The sequence below is a fragment of the Trachurus japonicus genome, chromosome 8 (assembly GCF_045865225.1).
Source record: "Trachurus japonicus isolate A0001 chromosome 8, Traja_1.0".
In the NCBI taxonomy this organism is placed as follows: Eukaryota; Metazoa; Chordata; class Actinopteri; order Carangiformes; family Carangidae; genus Trachurus; species Trachurus japonicus.
Genome location: NC_140914.1, coordinates 23,304,155 through 23,319,526, shown reverse-complemented (window position 1 = coordinate 23,319,526; position 15,372 = coordinate 23,304,155). Strand labels below are relative to the sequence as shown.

At 42.2% G+C, this 15,372-nt stretch overlaps 2 protein-coding genes across 2 annotated transcripts; one reads left to right on the top strand and one right to left on the bottom strand.

Annotated features, from left to right (window-relative positions):
- Positions 1-84: 84 nt before the first annotated feature.
- LOC146983265 (3-mercaptopyruvate sulfurtransferase-like) lies at positions 85-4,551 on the bottom strand. The gene is made up of 2 exons (XM_085784766.1): positions 3,936-4,551; positions 85-1,006 (listed from the first exon to the last, which is right to left on the bottom strand). Exons 1-2 carry the CDS (start codon positions 4,516-4,518, stop codon positions 723-725), a joined length of 867 nt encoding a protein of 288 aa, XP_085640892.1. The 5' UTR covers positions 4,519-4,551; the 3' UTR covers positions 85-722.
- Positions 4,552-6,775: 2,224 nt separating this feature from the next.
- Positions 6,776-14,814, top strand: LOC146983264 (uncharacterized). The gene is made up of 4 exons (XM_085784764.1): positions 6,776-6,976; positions 8,955-9,414; positions 10,015-10,416; positions 10,683-14,814. The coding sequence occupies exons 2-4, from the start codon at positions 8,971-8,973 to the stop codon at positions 14,574-14,576; spliced, it is 4,740 nt and encodes a 1,579-aa protein (XP_085640890.1). The 5' UTR covers positions 6,776-6,976; positions 8,955-8,970; the 3' UTR covers positions 14,577-14,814.
- The last annotated feature ends 558 nt before the right edge of the window (positions 14,815-15,372 follow it).

The following is a 15,372-nucleotide window of genomic DNA, read 5'->3' as shown; positions in this document are numbered from 1 at the left end:
TGCACTTAGCCTACTGGTTTTTATCATTATTTATTAAGAAACCATTCATAACATTTCCAAAAAAAAAAAAAAAAAAAAAACTATTACACAGAATTTAAATTTCACATCAAAAGTGTTTTATTTAGCTCCCAGGGTGTTGTATAATAGCCTACACAATCTGGATTAAACCAAACCACATCTCTAAGAAGTGTAGGCTACATCCCCAAGGCAAAATACATTTTGTTCTTGGGGTCTCAAAGGCGGGAGGAAATTACTCACATTATACAATTTCTCTCAAGAAAAAACATGATGGAAAGCTCCTCATTACAAAATATAAAAAAATCCTTATATTCTATGTAGCCTACATAAGGATCATCTAAGCATTGGTTCCCAATCAGGGGGGCACCACTATCTCAGGGCGGTCCACTGAGCTTTGTCTGTTCTGAGGATGTGAGGTTATCAATCCCATTAACACACTCACATACATAATCAAAATTATGTATACACAATAGGACCAAAAACTTTCAACTGCTGTATCACGATGCATCTGTATAGGCAGGGGTTGAGGATGGGGCTTGTCTTGGACACAAGCGAAAAAGTTGGGAACCAGTGCCACTAATCTAAAGGTTCTGATTTGTAGATCTATGCTCACTCTTGAGGTTTAAGTATCTCTCATTAAGGTTCAGATATAGAATCGATGATCTGATCAGTCAATCAGTCTCTTAAAGTAAATGTTTTACGGGTTATACCTCAGAGATAATGTGCTCTGGTGGAGCCTTGGTGAACCACTCATACCAGGACCCATCATACACCGACGCCCCAGGGGCCCCACACAGATGGGCAGCCAGAACCATGTGACAGGCCGTCACACCGGAGCCACAGGTGCCACAGATGGGCTTACTCAAGTCCACCTGTGACTTCTCAAAGAACTTCTTCAGCTCCTCTGTCGACAGCATCATGCCCTCATCATCCAGGAAGCTGCAGAACGGCATGCATTTGGAGCCAGGGATGTGGCCTGGCTGGATACCTACAGGACACAAATTGTTACAAATTGTTCAACTTCTCTGGATAGTGGATACATTTGTAGAACAGTGTAGTATGAATTAGTAGTATGTTAATATAAATGTTAAAGACTTGTAGACATTATGGGAGGCGTTTGAAGCCAACCCCTGTCTTCTCACTGATCTGACAACTTTCCATGCTCCAATGATTTAGTAACATTAGACACATAATCTGATGACAGACTCTAGTCACTGGGACTGTCAATCAAATCTGGTCAAACCACACCACCACAACATTTCAAATGATTGTTGTCATCATTAGGAGAAACAGCCTTTGTCAAGTCTGGACTTGAGTTTTTTTTTTTAAATTTATATTAGACAACATTTTGGCACAGTGCATTATCAAGTCTGGATTTGAAATTTTTTCTGTTTTTCCTAAGTTGCCTGCTCCATCCGTTACTCTCCTCATACGTCTGCTCCGACTCAAATATGAGATTCACTCATTATCAGTTGAAATGAATCTATCTTGCTTTTTAAACCAGAATTATTTGTGTGGTCTCTCCTTGTTGTCAGTTTTGAGCTGGTTCATGACACTACACAAAGTTTTAGAAAAACAAATTTTCAAGGGCTTTAAATCAAGCTGCCATCATATCTAGTTTCCTGTCTGGATATTATTAAACTATCAAATCAATTACTTTTGTCCGATCACCTGTGTAAACACATGTATGATGAAATTTAGTAGCTAAATATTATATTTGAGTCTGTTGGATAATTTGTCCGGCAGAAATGCTCTTGTCTCAATACCAGCAGACAGTCAACAGCCTGATCCAAACCTTTCCTGAAAACTTACTGGAGCTCAACATCTCATAAACCAAGGAGCTGCAGCTGTGGGGGCAGAGAGAAAACTCCATCACCTCCGTTCCACCCACTCAGCATCTAAGGTCAGCTGGTGGAGCAGGTTCAGTCTTTTAAATACCTAAAACACCTGACTGTCCTTAAAAGAACACGCTGTCGCTGTGGACAAAGAAAGCACAGCAGCGCCTCCACCTGCTGAGAAAACTCAGGACTTTCCATGTCATCAAGGACATTTTAACTCTGGTCCACAAATAACTGGTCAAATCTATTCTCACATTCAACATTTCCTCCTGGTATAACCACCTTACCACCAAGCATAAACCAAACCTCTCCCGCATAATTAATCAGGCCAGTGGACCTCTATCTGACCTGTACAGCTGCTCAGTGACCAGGAAAACCACACTGATCACTGAGGAGTCGGACCCCTACCACCAACTCTACCACTCCTTTCAGTTGCTGCCATCTGGCCCTTTGCAGTTTTTCCACAGTTGTTAAAACACGTCTTTTGAATCCTCCTGTCCTTTTCTCAGAATTGTAAACACAAAACTCTTTCTCACACTATACATTCACAAAACCTCAGATTCTTTTTGCAAACCCAAACTATCGCCTCAAAATAGTTTTACCTGTGCTCAAAACCGAACAATGTTCAGATCTTGTTCTAATCAGTCAAAATAGAAACACTGCTGAGCAGTCATTACACACTACACCAAAAAATGGAAAACACAGTGTGTTCAGGGCATGTAGCTCAGGGAGAAATGTTTGCTGATCACATTATAATATAGTACATGCATTTAGCATCCCCAAAAGTAAAGAAAAAAAAGATTTCTCAACTCTGTGGATTTAGCATTTACTCTGCATTCATCAAACATAAACTATAAAAACAGGTACTGTGGGGAACAAATGAAAGTCTACAGCCTCTAATGCACTGTAAAGGGTAGAAAAATCTAAAGACCGCACACATTCAATCGTGCAGTCATTGCTTCATCTCATCTTTGGGCTGGGTCAGGCCACAACACTTCATCAACATCATGCTACATTATGTCCTCCTATTTACTCTTCACGTAGTGTAATGGCATTGTTTTGATGGACCATCTCAACTACAATGGCCTCCTGCTGGGGTGTGAATAGGTGTCTCATTGTCATGCCATAAGAACTTGGTCTATGGCTATGACAGTAGCCTGAACATCATCAGAAATGACCACTCTTTGTCTTCTTGCACACTGAACTGGCTTATTGGTTTTTTACATCATGAGAAACAAGTGTGATCAATTTTGAGTCATTGTGTTTGACGGATGACCGATGTGTTTTATTTGTGTTTATGTTTTGCCACTTTAATGTAGTATGAGTCACAAGTCCATCACTGTGACAACTGTGTTTTATTGCATGAGAATGTGTTTTAGAGTTTTGCAAAAAGCATGAGATCTGCAAATAGTGTTTAGGTGAAGATAGTTTTTGCTTTTGTCAAAAGTTTGTTCGATTCAGTGAACATAGATGCATCATTTTTTTTTTTTCATTTGTTGCCGTTTCTGACCGTCTCCCCTTTGTATGTTTTACGTAATGTGCTCTTTGAACCTTGTCAGAGGATAATTTCTTTCACCATTTGGCACAGACAATAATATTTTTCTATCTTTCTATATACTATAAAACAACTTAGTTGATGTACTACATTTGGTGGAGGGGTGGGGGGTGGTCAAGGGAAGGATCTATTACATATAGAACAGATCTAGATCATTTGATTTTTCTCTGAGGTCTCTGTATTTTATTCGATACATGGGGCTTTGCAGAGGTCTGCACCCTCTCTCCCTAGCTTTAGTTGTCCTGTGTCTAGGGTTAGGTTGTTGTTATGACGTTTTTTTGGTGCACAGCAGAGTGCACTAATGACTCATGCACTGATCTGCTGGTCGTATTGCTGCTAGTAGTATTAAAAAATGTCATGTGCACAACCTTTGTTTGTCATTTGTGCACACTGGCACAGCTAAACTGCAGCCTTGTAATATAAAGCAAGCAAGCAGTGCGACTAAGTAAATCAATTAAAAACAAAAACACTAAAGCAATAAGTAGCGTAGGAGTATATTTGACTGGCTATGAATCAAGATGTACCCTCTCTTGGTTCTGGGTCTTTTCCACGGAACCTCTCATAGGGCCGCACATCCACCACCTGGAAACCCTGAGTTGTAATGTTACCGGTCACGTCCTCAAATGACTTGACCCAGGAGTGGTTGGCGGTGGCTGTGAAGTGGGCGGGGTCAGGCTGAGTGAAAGTCCCCGTGACTGGGTGACCCCCTCTGACCCAGTTCCTGAACCCCCCGTCCAGCACCGACACCTCGGGGTGTCCGAACAACCGGAACATCCACCAGACCCTGGTGCAGGAAAACGCCCCCAAGTCACTGGCGTCGTACACAACCACATGGCTGTCGTTCCCGACCCCCAGGCGCCCAACATAGTCTGCAAAAAACTGCTCGGACGGCAGCATGTGGTCAAACTTGGACGTCTTGTCCGAGCACTCGTCTATGTCGAAGAAAGACGCTCCTGGGATGTGGGACCGCGCGAACTCCTTCTTTCCGTCCCGCTCCATCATCGGTAGGTACCAGGACGTGTCCAGGACCCGCAGCCGCGGCCCCACGAGGTTCCGTTTGACCATGTCAGCGAGCCACCGAGCAGAGACCAGAGTTTGAACCCCCATGTTTACACCTGCGGTACACAGACTGGCACTGCCCACAATTTATGCTTCCACGCAAACTTCAGATCCGGGATTTAAGGGGAAAGTTGAGGGAAATTTAAAAATAGCTGAGCGCTGTTTATTGCACTTCTTAATGTTATGTTGGATTTTTAACATTACAAAGTAAGACTTCAAAGCTGTTAGAGTCTTTAGAACACAATTTCTGATTAAATCAGTTAAATCAGTAAATTTAATTAAATTGAAACCTTAAGAGGACCAAAGTAGCCTATTACACATCACTTATTTAACCTTGACACTAAACAAAGCTGCACTTGTTATATTGAGCAAAATCTCATTTCTGAATTTTTTTGACTAATTGATTCAAAAGACATCAACAAACAGCAACACTCTGCAGAAATGGACACCTGCTATCCTGGAAAATAAGCAAGATAATATAAGAATAACTTTATTCACCCCAGGTAAATTCATGTGTCAGGTAACTCGTCTATTAGAAGAATTAAAAGTATTTAAAAGCCTGGTGGCCGTAGGTATGAAGGATCTTCTGTATCTCTCTGTCTAACAGAGACAGGCAAAATATTATAAAATCAGTTACAGGTGATTGTTCACTCTTCACTCTTTATCCTTTGTTTGTCCTTCTCCAGCTGCCTTCAGTCAATCTCCAAACACCCTGTCACCACCAAATACACAAACAAACAGCAAGACACAGTAAGAATGCAGCCAAAGAATAAAATTATACATTGGGGCCCTGTTTGTATACATTGTATGCAGTTTACATACACTGACCACACAATTAACAATTGTAAATTGTGGCTGCTCCACCTCTCCCATTTCTCTCTTGTATTGTGTTGGATTTTGGACATTTAAGCTGGAGATTCTTGTTGGTATTACAGGAGCTCAATGCCTGTAGCTCCTTCGTTTGTCTTAGCACCACCAAGTGGTGTGATAGCACAGCTGTTCTCGTGGCTGAGAATAATAACATTTCAAATTTATCAAATCTTATGGTCATGTAGAATAGACAGATTCTGTATATGAAATATTGGGTTAAACAACAAAAAAAGACATGCAGACACACAAAACTAATAGCCTATAGTTTATAGTTCATGTTAAAACAAGCCAAATAATTAAAATGCAAGTTTTTTCTGACATCCTTCCCATAAGACACACATCTTTACTACTAGTTGTATGCTGCCGCGGTCTGGGAAGATACCTATTAAGATTCAGGTTTCCTGACATGGTAAAATGAGCTGCTGTGTGTGCTCCATGATCTGATATAATCATCCTGAAGCTAATTAGAGAATATCTGTAAAACCAACCTCAAATGTATACAGTGGATTAACCTGAACAAGACATATTGTTTTGCCTGACTTTTATATGGTTGCTGGCTGCTATTTGGTACCTCTAATATCTGTAAATTAAGGCATTGATGCTGGAATACTTTTTTATTTCTTCTGGGAATTTTAGGCCTTCATTATACAGTGACAGTGGAGACGACAGGAAATGCGAGGCGGACAGAGTAGGGGGATGACATGAGCAAATAGTCCAGCCAGCCGGGAGGCAACACGTGGACTTGCTGCTTAGGGCTCATGCGGTATTTATCAGACTAACCATTTAGACGTCACCCCCTGCATACTTAGAAATACTTTAGAACTACAGCAGACCAAGTTCATTCATTTCCGGGCATCACAAGAGGATTGGTACTTTTTGTATTGTAATAGTTATAGACACTGTCTGTCAGTGGTAGAAGAACTGTTCTGATCCTTTAACAAGAAACACCAACTGTAACAATGCTCCAGTGCAAATGACAGCCTTGGTTTCTTCTTATATCCATCATAGTAATTTATTTACCAAAGAAAACTTGTGTTTTAGTATTTCAAACAATATATCAAAACTTTTGCTGCCAGGTTGGCCATCCAGCCTTTGATTAGTTACTAGTTACACCTCAGATTTTTTCTTGTCACTCAGTTCTGCTCCATCATACAGAAGAGGATCCACATACAGTATTAGGATCAAGCTGCTGGATGAGTCAGAATCATATTGTCACAGCTGCTATTAAAGTTAACACATCCTGATCAGGATTTATTGTTGTCCTGATCATTGAGAACTTGTACATTTTTTACACATGATTCCCTGCTCAAAATGTGTTGATAACAATACATACAAAAAGTTAGGGAAAGTAATTTGAAACACATGGCATACTCTAGACTGTGGAGTGGATATGTAAGGTTTGCAAAACACGTGAGCAAACATGGAAGAAACAGTCAGAGAGAGAGAGAGAGAGAGATATACTGTGATTTGGAGAGTGACAGAGGGGAGGCAAGGAACTCAATTGCTTAATTGGAGTCACTGCTTCTGCATTATAGACAAACCCTTGGTTTTGTGGTCCAACCAGATTTTCTTTCCACTGACGACTGTCCTTCTATCCTACCAACTGGCCAGTTCTTAGAGAAATTTCCAGACTGAGGTAAGTTGATTTTTTTTTATATCTATAAAAACAAACCAGTATAAGTTGTAGAAAATTACAAAAAGGCCATCTTGTATGACCTTTATTGCTTTTATGCTGTTTTTAAGGTGATTGCTTATCTGAGGAATGTGGTTAGAAACAAGGTTTTATATTATAAAGGCACACAAAAGTGCCTTCATAGTTACTAATGATACTTTGTTTTAAACTATTTGATTGATTTTCTTTTACAAAAGATAAATTATGTGGAGAAATTACATTAAAACTAAGATAGAAGAAGAAATCACACTGAAACTTGAGCTGTGGTAAAATGCATCGTAGTCTATAGTTTCACCTGAAAAACAATCCCTTGTTATGTGAATCCATAGCGCTCGCTGTGTACAGGTTATATAATAGTCACAATGACAACTGAAGACAGCAGTTCTGAGTTTCCCAGTGTTTTCAAAAATATTTTCCAAATGTTCTCAATGGTCTGAGCAGCACAGAAATCCCAGACAACAGACATGAATCCCCTTCATGTCTCTTGTGTTAGAATAATGGCCAACATATCAGACACAAATAAAGTATACAAGTATGAGCAAATATAACCAAAAGAATCTGCATACTGAGACCACAGAGTTTAAATGGGATAATAGGCTTATACTTAAAGTTTAAAGTATAGCTATGCCAAATAGGAGAAAATGTTCCAATTTCTGACTATTTTTGAACTATGGGTGTTTTGTTTATTAGCTTGGTTTTTAACAGGTTGATACTATGGTATACCTAAGTATAGTTTGATGTTCATAGCAATTGATCATTTGATTCTTACAGAAAAAAGTCCTGTAGTGTTACATTGAAAATGATTATATTATGTGATGGCAGAATCTGTCATACTGTGTCTGTAATTGAGATATTGGTATCATAAGACCAGTATCCTCACAGAAACCAAATAGACAACATGCTCAGATGGAATCCAGACAGCCAGCGTTGTGTGGATGGCTTAAAACTGATGCAGCCAATCAGGAGAAATCTAATTTTGAAACAGTCATACAGAGAGGGATGCATTTCCATGACAACCATCAAGAAAAAATGTCAAACTGTGGAGGAGTGGCAAAACCAGACTAAGTGCTTCCACGTGTGAGCAGATGGGTTTAGTTATCAGCCATTACTCGGGTCCAGGGGGTTATTGTCTCACACAGACGTAAAATTTGGATGCATTCCGTTCATGGTCACCACATTGATAAACAAAGAGACCTGTGTTGGTCTCAGCAGTCCCTTCACCATGATTCAAATAATTAACTTACTGGCTCCACTAATGTAAGAAAGGTTGGACATCATGTGAAGGACATGTAAGCAGTATACAATATTGCATTGTATCAGTTTTTGTGTGTGTACAGTAGGCTATGTTTGTCTGGAACAAGACTCAGTCTAGACCTATTAGGCTAGCAACTCTGTCAGGTGGACACACAGGAGCTATGGGCTGAAGTAGGCTATTGAAACCTCATGGTGGGGCCTTACAATTCACCCTGAGATGAGCAGTAATACATGAACCAAAGTTCACTGAAATTCATGTAATACTGTGGTTGCAGTAGATGAGTGATGATCACGATCATTAGGCCTCACACGTTAATCCCACTCCTGGTAGACTTGCTGATAGATGATATGAAGTCAAATGGAGCCATATAGTAGCACATAAACTATAGGTCAAAAAGTGAGGGTTAAATCAATTAAGAGAATATTTTCTGTACTTACTGTATCTGTTCTGTTCAGCTATTGCTACAAAAATGTCAAATTATTGTATTCTATTTAGCAGTTGTGAGGATTTCTGGTTATTGTTGGTTTAACTGATCAGTAATGTAATATGTTTTGTTATTTCTTAAGTGTCATACGGTATATGGTGAGGCTATGTTCTTCAAATGCTTCAGTATCTATTGATCTAAATCAGTATGTAGTTCCCTGGAATCACCACTAATTTGCCTTCTTTTTCTTTTTCTCTATCAAGCCTCCTCCATACCAACATGACGCTTCGCGACTACCCTGTTCCGGAGTTGGATGTTACCTTGCAAGAAGTGAGCCGTGTCCTGCAACTCACTTTAAGTCCTGATCATTACCCTGAGTTCAAAGGTGTGCTGGAACAGCAGAGGGAGCTCCTTCAGGAAGCCCAACAGAAATTAGCAGCCAGTGCTGCAGGCCAGGAGAACTGGGTGACAGAGCAGTTCAAGAGAGGTCTGCTGTTGTGTGATGACCCTCTTCTCACTGCCACAGCGCTCCCTGTAGTTCTTCTTCCATCCAAAGCACAGACATGTACCCAGCTGGGGAGAGCAGCCGCTCTACTCTGGGCTGCAGCAAAGCTGTACAGTGAGCCCTTCTTACTAGAGGGCGATGTGCCAATGGAGCGCACGCAGCAGTCTGAGGTATTTGCTGCCAGCCGGATTCCTGGCAAGAGTCAAGATCAAATTAAGGTAAGTACTTGTAGGACACATTTTGATAATACTTTCTTTCAATGGTCTTTTTATTATTGACAAAGCATGTATAAGACACTGCACAGGAAGATCATTTTTGATTTTTTGTCCAACATCCATCCCTGTCACAACATAACCCCTGGTCCAAACAACCAAACATAGACATACTCCTACAGCCACTGAGAAAAAAAATTAATAGACAGAATAAAAATCGCAAAAATGTCCAAACAACCAAACATAGACATACTCCTACAGCCACTGAGAAAAAAAAATTAATAGACAGAATAAAAATCGCAAAAATGATTTACAACCATACTTAAGAAAGGAGAAAAGAAAGAAAAAACAAAACAAAGAGGAGTGAAATAGGGGGGAAAGGGGGAATGGAAGGGGGGGCTACTAATTATTGTCGAAGGTTTCTCATAGAATACCAAGAAGGGGCGCATATCTTGTAGAATTTTTTCTCTGATCCCCGAATAGTGTGTCTAATTGTTACAACTTCTCTAGCCAATGTGAGAATATTTTGATAATGTTTTCAGGTAGTAGATCCAAATATGCCAAGTATTTTGAGCTATTCTTAACCTTTAGCTTTGTCTTTTCCAGGTCTACCCAGACAGCCTCCATGCTATCATCACCTGTGTTGGAGGAGTGTTCCCTGTTGACATATTGTGGCATCCCAGCACTGGTGGGCCAGTTTCTGCTCGACCGTTCATTGACATCTACAACCAGCTGGCACAGGTGATGGGCCAACCGAAGGCAGGAAAACAGAATGATCCCTCTGTCATCTGTAGCCTCTCGGCTCTGCAGCGTAAAACCTGGGCTGCCATCAGGGAAGAGATCCTGGAGCAAGGCGGGGAAGCAGCAGCATCACTGGGGCTGATGGAGAACTCTGTGCTAACACTCTGTCTGGAGGACTTGAATGCACCTTCTGATCTGGCTGACATCCTCAATGCAGTGAGGCTGGGAGGAGGAGGAGACAATCCATGTCTGAGATACTATGACAAGGTACTGAAAGGTTTTTAAAATACATACACACACACATTATAATATGATTCAGTTATACTCCCAGAACAAAGCTTTCTTTACTGTAATTATACTTATACTTAGTATTACTTACTATATCTATTTTTCTACTTTAGTAATGGAATATTTTGCTTTGGATATGGACACAAATTGTAAAGAATTTATAAAGGCTCAGTTTTCACTTAGGAGTACTATTTGAGGTGGCCAGTGTTTACATCCACTGAATTTATTTTTCTATTTTTCAAAAGGTGGTGAACCTGGTGGTGTTCAAGGATGGCACAGCTGGGATGGTGTTTGAGCACAGCGCTGTGGATGGAATGGTGGCTGGGCTTGTGACCGAGCGTGTGTACAATCTATCTGAAACTGTCGACTTAAACCTAGTCTGTGCTAAACCAGAAAATGTGAATGGGTTTGTCACAGGAAACAATGTTAATTCTGTTTGTCCAACTTCCCTGCCATTCCCCTTGCAGGGAGTAAAAAACCCCAAACCAAGCTCTGACTTAAAAACAACTCATCCAGTTCTCTTTTTTGATATGTCCTCCTATCCTGATGTCTTTTCCACTCTCAGAGGGCAGAGAGGCCTGTATGATGCCTGGATCAACTTCTCTTTGCAGCTATCCCTGAGACAAACTCTTGGGGAATCTGCTGCCAGTCATATCCTTGTCACACCTACCCATATGCGCCACTACAAACATGGCCGCTGTGATCCTACATACTCACTCACCATGCATTCTCGCAAGTTAGTAAGTGCCTTGGCATCTTGTGTTGGCCCAGATAACACAATCCAATACACGACTGACCTCCTGCGCTTGTTCCACATTGCGTTTGTGGAGCATAAGAGCCTAATCAAAAACACCAAAAGTGGTCAAGGTGTTGGTCCCCATCTAGCTGCCCTGCGTCGATCTTTGCCATCTGATAATCCTCTGAGAAAGTTTCTGGACCCCTTTGGGTGTCCATCTGTGTACCTCACTGGTACAGATCTGATGGAGGGTGTAGAGTGTGGAGTAGGGAATGTTTATGCCCAAGATCAGCTGGCTGTAACCTACCTCGGAAAAAAAGACAAGGTTCGCATAGTGCTTAATGGGAAAGGGAGCTTTGCTCTGACACTGAAAAAGCTCCAAGAAAACCTGAGGATAAACTTGAAGTTAGTGATGCTACTAGCTGTTAGATATGCCATTGCAAACCAGATGGGAGCCCTTGAGTGTCTACTCCAACAGGGTCAAACTGAGAAAATGAATGGACCAACATACCATTCAAACAATGCCAAAAGCAAGGTTGACTCCACTTCAGGCAATAGTCCCGACTACACTCTGTTGATCCATGGTGGAGCTGGGGAAGAGATGATGTTGAACCCCTATGTGATTGGGGTTATTGAGTTCTCCCTACAGACTGCACTAACCCTTGGATGCCAGGTGCTTCAACAAGGTGGCAGAAGTCTGGATGCAGTTCAGAGGTCAGTCGAAGCTCTGGAGGACTGCTTCCTTTTCAATGCCGGTAAAGGCTCAGTGCTAAACAAAGATGGCAAAAATGAATTGGAAGCAACCATTGTAGATGGCAGTACATCAAAGTCAGGATCTGTGGCTTGTGTACAAAGTGTTAAGAACCCAATAAAAGCAGCCAGATGTGTCATGGAGAAAAGCTCACATTCACTCATTGTGGGAGATGGAGCTGAGGAGTTTCTACAAGGGCTGGAGGAGAAGGAGAAGCCTGTTGGGTCGGAGTATTTCTACACTGATACACGCCACAGAGAGTTAACTGCAAAGCTCAGTAGTGGAAATACCTCAAAAAACAATCACCCTCAAACAGTTGGAGCTGTGGCCTTGGATCACTGGCATGAGTTGGCTGCTGCATCCTCCACAGGTGGGGTAGTAGGAAAGCTGAAAGGGCGAGTTGGGGATACAGCAGTAGTGGGGGCAGGAATATATGCTGATGACAAAGTAGCTATTACCTGCTCTGGAGATGGAGATGTATTTCTGAGGCACACAGTTGCCCAGAAAATAGCCAGTCTTCACCATCACAAAGGCTATAGTCTTAGGCAGGCATGTAGAGAAGTAATGACTGAAAATCTCAATGGGATCTGCGCAGGTATCATCGCTGTGGACACTAAAGGGGATGCCATCATCGAAACAAATGCCGGTGTTATGTTTGTGGCATCAATGATAAGTGGGATTTCACGAGTGGAAGTCCTGAGGCCTCTGAAAAGCTTCACTAATGTTATCTGGGAAACAGATGAGCTAGTTGCTTACCTGAATCCCAACCCTTGGACCCCTGGGTCAACCATTCTGACAAGAAAAACTCTGAGTGGGGCAAGAAGTATCTTCCACTTGGCCACACCTGATTTTGTGGCGATGCTACAAGGAGCAAGAGATGTGTCCAGCTTACTATGTGAGAGACTGGGAGTGCAGCGCTGTGCCATGGTTTTCAATCCAACCTCTAATCATCCTGCACAAATCAGACTGCTCCCACTTCATGGTGTTGAGCCAAAATGGCAACCCCATCTTGCTGGTGAAGAGGAGTTTCAGGCCTATGATCCTGGCTACTGCACCTCAAAAAGTGGCCCACGCTGGGATGATGAAGGACTCACCCAGGTTCAAGCCAAGATTAGAAGTGGACTGCCAACACCAAATGCACCCTCTTGCTTTGACTTTTTTGGGGACCCATCTAATGATAACCTGTTCAGCCGTATTGTACGTGGAGAGCAGCAACAGTGGAGAGTGTGGGAAGACAGTGAGCACGTGGCCTTCCTCACACCATACCCAAACACTCCTGGACTGACAGTTGTGGTGCCACGCAAACCCCTGTCCAGTGACATCTTCAAACTGGATGATGCTGACTACAAAGCACTGATCTTAGCCACTCAAAAGGTTGCCCGACTACTAGAACAGGGGATGAGAGCTCGAGGTGTTGCACTGATCTTTGAAGGATTTGAGATCGACTATGCTCATGCCAAGCTGATCCCCTTGTTACCTTCACCAGATGGTGCCAAGCCTGCTGAGCAGCAACCAGAATGCTTTGAGAGCTACCCTGGATATGTGTCATCACTTGATGGCCCAGTGGCTGACGCTGAGACCCTCAAAGCAGTCCACTCAAAAATTTCCAACTGCGGACCTCCTCATTCATGGGAAGACCCCAAATCCCACTCAACACTTGCCATCAAGAGCCAGTGGTATCGCAACATGTTCCAGATTCAAAACACTCTTTTCCACAGCACAGTGGAGTATTTTCACAATACCTGCCAGTACTCCTACGCACTGACCCCTCTCACCACAGACACCATCTCCTCACCAATGGGCTTGGGATCTGACTCAGAACCAGTGTCTGTTAATCTGCTGGGTCAGGACATCTACTTGGCCGACTCAATGCAGTTTGTTCTCGAATACTTCCTTCGCTTCCAGGAGAACCTGCCAGGGACCTACTACATATCTCCCAGTTTTAGAGGGGAAGATCCTGATGCCACACACTTGAACCAGTTCTACCATGTGGAGTGTGAACTGCTAGGTGACATGGACAAAGCCATTTCCACAGCAGAGGGATACGTGGCTCATCTGACCAAGTCCATGTTGAAGAAACACTCAGATATAATTCTCAACACTGCTGGGACCCTCTCACATGTCACAGCCATGCTGAGCAAGCTGGATGGAAAAACTCCACTACCAAGAGTCCCTCTAGACCAGGCCATCCCCATGATGCCCTCTCCTGACTGTGTAGAGTGGGTCCAAGATGGTCAGCCCCAGTTTGGCAGAAAGCTAACACGCAAGGGAGAGCGGGTCTTGATAGAGAAATATGGTGGTGCTGTGTGGCTGACTGAGATGGACCATCTGGGAGTTCCCTTCTACCAGGCATATGTTGAGGGCACAGGGCAGTGCAAAGCCAAAGCTGCTGATCTTCTGCTGGGGCTGGGTGAGACTGTGGGTCTTGGTGAACGTCATTCCACTACTCAGATGGTACAGGAGGCCCTGAGACACCATGCAGTGCCTGAGCAGTCCTATAAATGGTACATTAGCATGCGCCAAGTGAAACCACTCCTCACCAGTGGATGGGGCATGGGGACGGAGCGCTACTTGTGTTGGCTACTTCAGCACGATGACATTAGAGACATACATATCATACCTAGGATGAAAGGAATGAAATACATGCCCTGATCATAAGTTTGTCTTGGATTTTCAGGCCATTTGATGCAATATACTTGTAATAACGGGGCCAAAGAGAAGAATAAAATACGGAGTTTTCCCATAAAAATCCCTCAATAATCCAGATCCTTGGTTACTTCAAAATGTTCCTGCTGTGCCCATGGACAGAGGAAATTTCCTATAGCCACCAGTCCCAGCAGTCCCACCTGACCTACGTTCTCCAGAAAGTAAAATTAGGTTTGCAAGAAATGTAATGTAAATGGGGGTGCATTATTGCAGAAAAAATGAGAGAAGCATATCAATGTAGAAATGGTTAAAACTAAGCTAACACAAAGTATATAATTAGTTATTATTAAAATGTCACACTACAAGTTGGTTTCCTTTGTTGAATGTTGCAAGTAAAAACACAGTTGATGTATAAATTGCATTGTATATTCAGTCAGTATTCATTTGTTGGTGTAAGTCTAGAAAAAATGACACAGCGTAAATTGTCTGAAATACGGACGGGATACAAATAAAAGGAAAAACCAACACAAAGTGCCTTAGTGAGGTGTGGGGCAACCATGATCTGTGGGATTGAACGTCACTCTTCCAAAAATATATTCCCTTATGTGATGATTTGATGATGATGATGAGGATGATGGTGGAGAGCGCACTCTTACACATCAGTCCGCAATCTCAAACAGGTGTTCAGTTGGGTTGTGATGTGCTTGACTGTGAAGGCCACAATATATGATTCACATCATTTTCATTCTCCATTCAGATTTCTCATGAATGAGGGTATTGTCATCTGGTTTTACTAATTTGT